At 55.5% G+C, this 7,435-nt stretch overlaps 1 protein-coding gene across 1 annotated transcript in view; it reads right to left on the bottom strand.

Annotated features, from left to right (window-relative positions):
• gpn1 (GPN-loop GTPase 1) overlaps positions 1-5,965 on the bottom strand; it is an 8,825-nt gene extending 2,860 nt beyond the window's left edge. The window contains exons 1-11 of the mRNA XM_030111255.1: positions 5,790-5,965; positions 5,503-5,596; positions 5,185-5,291; positions 4,086-4,123; positions 3,910-3,988; positions 3,742-3,836; positions 3,563-3,608; positions 901-1,047; positions 382-464; positions 184-223; positions 1-32 (exon numbers count right to left, since the gene is read on the bottom strand). The exon at positions 1-32 is cut by the window's left edge and continues 59 nt beyond it. Of these exons, the coding sequence (XP_029967115.1) occupies positions 1-32; positions 184-223; positions 382-464; positions 901-1,047; positions 3,563-3,608; positions 3,742-3,836; positions 3,910-3,988; positions 4,086-4,123; positions 5,185-5,291; positions 5,503-5,596; positions 5,790-5,957 (929 nt within the window). The 5' untranslated portion in view covers positions 5,958-5,965. The remainder of the gene's footprint in view (positions 33-183; positions 224-381; positions 465-900; positions 1,048-3,562; positions 3,609-3,741; positions 3,837-3,909; positions 3,989-4,085; positions 4,124-5,184; positions 5,292-5,502; positions 5,597-5,789) is intronic.
• Between the last annotated feature and the right edge of the window lie 1,470 nt (positions 5,966-7,435).

Genomic DNA, 7,435 nt, shown 5'->3' with positions numbered 1-7,435 from the left:
TGCTCGTTCTGTTTCTGACAGCGAGCCTCTGCCTGCGCACACACACACACACACACACACACACACACACACACACACACACACACACACACACACACACATACACACCCCCAGCATTAAAGACCGGAGTGTGGGGACGCGTGGGGACGTCCCGGTGGACAGTGGACGGGGACGCCGCCTCACCAGCTCCCGGCGCAGACGCTCGTACTCCGGCCGGTAGTCTCTGAGGAGACACACACACACACACACACACACACACACACACACACACACACACACACACACACACAGCGGCTCGTTACGTTTGAGAGGTTCTCCGCCTGAAGCCACGCCTCCTGCCACGCCCCCTGCCACGCCCGCCGCTCTGAGGACGCGTCTCACCTGTCATACTCGGCGGCGGCGTCCTCCACCTGCACCAACAGCTCGTCCAATCCGCTTCCCGTTACTGCGGAGACGCCCACCACCTGAGGGGGAGGGGCCAGAACCATGAGCAGCGGCAAGAACCACGCCCACAATGCTGCAGGCCCCGCCCACAATGATACAAGAAGCACCTGGCATGCTGCAGGCCCCGCCCACCATGCTGTAAACAACGCCCACAATAAAACAAGAACCGCAAGATAAGATGCAAGCCCCGCCCACAATGCTGAAGCCCCGCCCACAATGCGTCAAGTCCCGCCCACAATTATGTCAGAACTGACCAGCATACTGAAAGCCCCGCCCACAATACAACAAAAACTGCCTGGCATGATGCAAGCCCCGCCCACCAGCTGAAAGCCCCGCCCCTTTAAGCTGTTAAGTCAAACAAAACATCAAAGACATTTTCTAAAAAATAAATCCATCTCTAGTCCTAGATCCAGTCCCGGACCCGGTCCAGGTCCCGGGTCCCGCCCCCCTCCTCACCCTGAGGTCTGCGTAGAACTGGTCCAGGACCAGACTCATGGACCGGGTCAGGTTGCTGACGTAGGACGTCTCCTGGTTCAGAGCGTCCTGGAAGACCTCGAAGTCCTGCATCCAGTCCACGGCGAAGCGGTGGTCGATGATGTCCGTCTGTCCACCAGGACGAGGACAACAACATGTCAACGAGGACAACAAGTGAACAAGGGCAGCAAGAACAACATGTCAACAACATGTCAACAACATGTCAACAGTCTGTAAACAAGCAACATGTCAACAAGCACAGCATGTCCACACGGCACCAGCAGCCATGTTTCAGCGTTTCTGCCATAAACGGCGGCAGCGGACGGCGTGGGACGTTCAGTGAACGAGTCGCTCGTTTGAACGTTGTGAACCACCGAGTTTCAGTTTTCCGCAGCAGCTCCAGTCACCTGAACGCAGCAGCTAGCTAGCTAGCGGAGGAGGAGTGTCCAGAACCCGGGGCGGAGCCGGTGTTCTGGAAGGACTGGTTTCCCTGTTAACTGGCGACTGGGTTTCTTTCTCTTCCCTTGTTGCTGATAGATGTTGAAAACCAGACAAAAAGCCGTTCAGACCTTTAATGAGTCTGATTTCAACACCTGCTGCTACGAGCAGCAGCAGCAGGAAGTGCTACAGGAAGTGCTACAGGAAGTGCTACAGGAAGTGCTACAGGAAGTCAGTCACCAGGTAACAAGGACACCAGTTCATCTGAAACACCGTGTTGACAGCTTTATCAGAGGTTGTAGCAATGGAACACACACACTGTGCAATTGCTAAAACCTGTGATAAAGTGTGTGTGTGTGTGTGTGTGTGTGTGTGTGTGTGTGTGTGTGTGTGTGTGTGTGTGTGTGTGTGTGTCCTACATATCTGGCATCTTTTCACATACTTCACAACTGTCCACAATTTTACCGCATAAAATCCCGAAGATTCATTTGCATAATCAAGCATTTTAGCTCCAATAATCTGGGATTGAAGTAGCATGATCAAGAGTTTCTGCTCAGGTTTTTCTGGGGGGGTCTGACGTGAAGGCTCCTCACCGGCAGAGCAGGCCTGTGAAAACATCTCTTCCTGTCATTCAGTGGGGAGTATCTTCAATCCATGTAATCTTTGTCGCTCTGCGTGACCAAGCCATTGAAAAACATCAATGTTTGGTCCCAGAAACATTTGTTCATCTTCAAAGTAACGTTGTGTAACGACCTGAGCGGACCGTTTACAGAAACGGATTCTAAACCTGCACTGTGGTCCGACGGCGGCGTCCCGGACAGATCCGGACTGAGGACGGTCAGGATCAGCTGGATCTGCTCATCTGGCTCTGCAGCGCCGACCCGTCCTCTCAGCTGTTCTGTTCAGCAGAAAGGTTTCGCCTGTTTCCACGTGTCTCCCGCTGTGGTGTTGCTGTGCTGCGCGCTTTGTCGGAGTAATGAAACACTGCTACAAGTTTAGTTCCGCCTGAGAAAAAAAAAGTTTTGTTCCACATCGACCAGGCCGGTTCATGAAAGATCAGACTCGGGGTTTATTGTTATGACCTCCATCAAGGAGGTCGAGGAATCACGTCGGTTGGTTGGTCTGTCAGCAACATTCCGGAAAAGGTTCTGGACGGATTGCAGTGAAACTTAGTGGAAAGGCGGGTCCTGGGCTCACTTACAATCCATCACGTTTTGGTGAAGATCCGGATCACTGTCTGGATCCAGGGATGTTTTAAATCTTTATCATTGACAGATTGGGCAGGCTTTCACATGGTCGGCCAGGCCCGCCGACAGGGGGCGTACAGCATGGGCACGCCGCACGCCAAACGCCGCACGCCGCACGCCAAACGCCACACGCCAAACGCCGCACGCCAAACGCCACACGCCAAACGCCGCACGCCAAACGCCGCACGCCAAACGCCACACGCCAAACGCCACACGCCAAACGCCGCACGCCACACGCCAAACGCCACACGCCACACGCCACACGCCAAACGCCGCACGCCAAACGCCGCACGCCAAACGCCACACGCCAAACGCCACACGCCGCACGCCAAACGCCGCACGCCACACACCGCACGCCGCACGCCGCACGCCACACACCGCACGCCGCACGCCAAACGCCGCACGCCACACACCGCACGCCGCACGCCAAACGCCGCACGCCAAACGCCGCACGCCGCACGCCAAACGCCACACGCCGCACGCCGCACGCCAAACGCTGCACGCCACACGCCAAACGCCACACGCCGCACGCCGCACGCCAAACGCCGCACGCCACACACCGCAGCGCTCCGCTCCGATCACACCCCCGATCACAATGTTGTTTTATTATATAAATTTCTATTCTCCTTGTTGTGGGCGACTGATCTGAGCTGTGGCGAGGGCTGCCTCTCGGAGGGCCACATTCCAGCTGTTTTAATAAAAGTAAAGTGTCTTTGTTCATTCAAACTTGGCTTGGAGGGAAGATTTTTCACCGGACATTTTGACCGGGGGTGTTGAAATATGTCGCACTTTGGCAGATTTTACCGGATAACGGAAACCCGGGTGTGTAACCAACAGCCACAACGTGAACAATGAAATTTAAACAACAACCACGACAAGTAAACAACAACATGAGAGAGAAGTAAACAAGACGTGCGGCGGCGGCGGCGGCGGCGGCGGTGGCGGCGGTGGCGGCGCACCTTGTTCATGACCACGATGAACGGCAGCTTGGTTTTATACAGGATGCTGGAAACAAACAAACATCAGGACATGAGCACATGAGGACACTACTACCCAGAACTAGAACCAGAACATCTGTCAGGAACCAGAACCTGGAGGTCTAGAACCAGAACCAGAACCAGAACCAGAACCGTCCTACCTGCAGGCGTACAGCATGTTGGACATGAAGGTGACGGGACTGACGCTGCGGGACGTGTCCATGACGTAGAGGACCACACAGGGGAAGGACGAGGCCTGGAACACACAGCCGTGAGACACACACACACACACACACACACACACACACACACACAGGACCAGGACCCACCAGGGCCTCGGTGATGATGGTTCCGGACGCGGACCAGGTGAAGACCTCGATCTGTCCCGGCGTGTCGATGAGGACGAACCTGCAGAGAACCCAGAACCGTTCCTCATCTAGAACCAGGACCAGGACCAGGACCAGGACCAGGACCAGGACCTGAGGTCGGTCCGGTTCTGTCTCACCTGTGGTTCTGCTGCTTCTTCTCCAGGAACTGCATCACCTGGAGGACGGAGACACAGGAGTGACCCCGAGACCGAGACCTCCATACCCGCCCCCCAAACCCCCACCTCTAACCCCGCCTCCAGCCAAACCCCCACCTCTAACCCCGCCTCCATACCCGCCCCCCAAACCACCTCTTACCCCGCCTCCATACCCGCCTCCACCCAAACCCCCACCTCTAACCCGCCTCCATACCCGCCCCCCAAACCCCCACCTCTTACCCCGCCTCCAGCCAAACCCCCACCTCTAACCCCGCCTCCATACCCGCCCCCCAAACCACCTCTTACCCCGCCTCCATACCCGCCCCCACCCAAACCCCCACCTCTAACCCCGCCTCCATACCCGCCCCCACCCAAACCCCCACCTCTAACCCCACCTCCATACCCGCCTCCACCCAAACCCCCACCTCTAACCCCGCCTCCACCCAAACCCCCACCTCTAACCCGCCTCCACCCAAACCCGCCTCCACCCAAACCCCCACCTCTAACCCCGCCTCCATACCCGCCCCCACCCAAACCCCCACCTCTAACCCCACCTCCATACCCGCCTCCACCCAAACCCCCACCTCTAACCCCGCCTCCACCCAAACCCCCACCTCTAACCCGCCTCCACCCAAACCCCCACCTCTAACCCCGCCTCCATACCCGCCTCCACCCAAACCCCCACCTCTAACCCGCCCCCACCCAAATCCCCACCTCTAACCCGCCTCCATACCCGCCTCCAGCTAGATACCCGCTCTCTGCCTCCACCGAAAAAAAAAGAACCTGACGACTCGACTTCCACCCCGGCCTCCACCCACATCTCCATACCCCCTGTCTGCGTGTCGAAGTGCCCTTGGGCAGGACACTGAACCCCACATCGCCCCCACTGGATGGACTGAGCATCTTGCATGGCGGCCGCCTCCACTGGAGTGTGAATGTGAGTGTGAATGGGTGAATGTGATCATGCAGTGTGAAGCGCTTTGGGCTGTGTCAGTGCAGAGTGACGGTGCTTTATAAGTGGAGACCTATTAGTCCAACCCCCGCCTCCACCCCCCCCCCCAGAGGATCCCCCCCCCCCCACCTGGTCGAAGCGCGTGGCGAACAGATTGAGGGCGGTGACGATGCCGCCGTTGGGGCCGAGGCCGTACTGCTGCATCACCTGCTTGTAGTTGACGGTGTCCCGGATGTCTGGAACACAGAACGGAGAACCCTGAACCTCAGCCGGTTCCGACCGGGAGAACCTAGGAGAACCCGGGAGAACCCGGGAGAACCCAGGAGAACCCAGGAGAACCCCAAGACAGAAGAACCACGCTGGTCCTCTACAGAACGGTAGAACCAGGCCGGGTTCTCCAGAGGAGCAGCAGTAGGACCCAGTAGAACCCGGCCGGGTTCTCCTCACCGATGTTGGCGGGAAACGGCACGCTGTGGACGGCCGGGTCCAGGTTGATGACGTAAGGAGGACAGGTGTGTGAGTGGAGGTGAGCCGTTAGCCTCTGCAGGACGGACGGACACACACACACACACACACACACACACACACACACACACACACACACACACACACACACAGTCAGTTAATGACAGCTGGTCTGCCCCGGACTCGAACCGGCGACCCGCTGTTGACTCAGCGTCTCGTGTCCGGCGTGTTTTCGGGAGATGCTAGCTCGTTAGCATCCGTTAGCTCACCTGAACGAACGTGGTCTTCCCGGATCCCGCCATCCCGAGCACGAGCAGACACACCGGGCGGTCCCCAGCCGCGGCTCCCGGGACTCCGCCGCCGCCTCCCGGCGCAGAAGCCCCCGGGACTCCCGCAGAACCCTCCCGGTTCTCCGCTGGAGGCGCCGCTTCCGCCATGTCGAGGGTTACCGTGGCAACAGAGCTGCCGTCAGGACGACGGAGCTGTCGTAAAACCGGACATGAGCGGACGGCAGGGGGCAGCAGAGAGCGGCTCGAAGGACTCAGTAGAACGAATAGAATAGAACAGAATATCCAGAGATTCAAGCCTTCAGCCCCCCTGATTCCGGTGACCACACCTGGCTCCAGTGACCAACACTGAACCGGTTCTACAACACAACAAAACGCTAAAAGTTTTAAAGGGGCTGTATCAGGCAAAATTCACTTTTTGTATGTTTTATCCTTGTTATATAGTTCTGTTCTCACCAAAAACTCCCCAAAGGGTTTTTTTCCTTCGTGCCTGCGTGTTAGAGCTTTCCTGGTGTTTCAGCTGCTCAGATATGGAATGAAATCCCTATCAAAATTCAAGAGCATTTTAAATTGATTTGAGAGCAGCATTGATCGATTTCATTCTCGGATTTCATGATATTGTCTCTCAGAACTCTGCTCTCGCGCTCAAATTTGCTCTGTCGTGCTCAAACTGTGTCCTCGCGCTCGGTTACGACGCTGCTCGCGCAGATTTTCTGCGCTCGCACTCAAACTCCTCCTCTTGCTCTCACGGAACTTGTGCTCACGGATCTCTGCTCTGCTCTCGGATTTTTCGTGTATCAACGCTGTCAGCCAATAGGAAGCCGGCTCGCTCTGACCAATCAGATGATCCCTGTTTGTATACGGGTGCGTTCGCTGTTTCTGAGGAGCGTCGCATACGGGCGGACACTCTTTCAACGGGTTTTATTCACTTCCTCCCTCCGGAGCTGTAATAAATGTGATTTCTTTTAATTTTTTTACCACTGTTGGAATAAATATCATGCAATACATACAACAGCGTCCAAGCTTCTCATTACAATGGCTATACTGTATAATAATAGCCGCATCGAACACTGCTCTTTGAGGTGTGCTGGTGGAGAAAACAATGTCACCATCCTGAAGGGACGAGGAGCCTTTTGTCAGTTTGATTTTCTGTTAAATCGACATAATCACATTCCAATAAACGGGCCAAATTCAACTCGTTTTCCCGTCCTGACTGACAAAATGGATTTTCCACTCATTTCCCGTTTGACAGGTGGGCGGGGCTTACGCCGCTCTCAAAGTAAAGCTGTTCTTAACACAGCGGCAGATGTCTGACTGCTGCTCAGCCTCCTGTCAGGACTGTAATAACTCATAAAAGTTGTATTAGTGTTACACGAAGAAGCTCACTCTGTGCTTTGCTGCTCTTTGGTTCTCATTGTTAGACGCTAAACTGCATTTTTTCGACTCCCGACTAAATGAAAGTAGTTTAAAAAATGACCAGCAGGGGTCGCCCTGTATTGCTCTCCTCATCACTTCGAATTTACACAGTGTACAATGAGATTGTAGAGAAGGAGTTAAACTCCATTCGCACGCAACTAATACGCCAAAGGAGTGAGAGAAAACAGAGAATTTATTGATTTGTTGAATGT

This window comes from Salarias fasciatus, chromosome 1 (assembly GCF_902148845.1).
Source record: "Salarias fasciatus chromosome 1, fSalaFa1.1, whole genome shotgun sequence".
Lineage (NCBI taxonomy): Eukaryota > Metazoa > Chordata > Actinopteri > Blenniiformes > Blenniidae > Salarias > Salarias fasciatus.
Note: the sequence above shows the minus strand (reverse complement) of the source record. Positions and strands in the feature narration are given on the sequence as shown.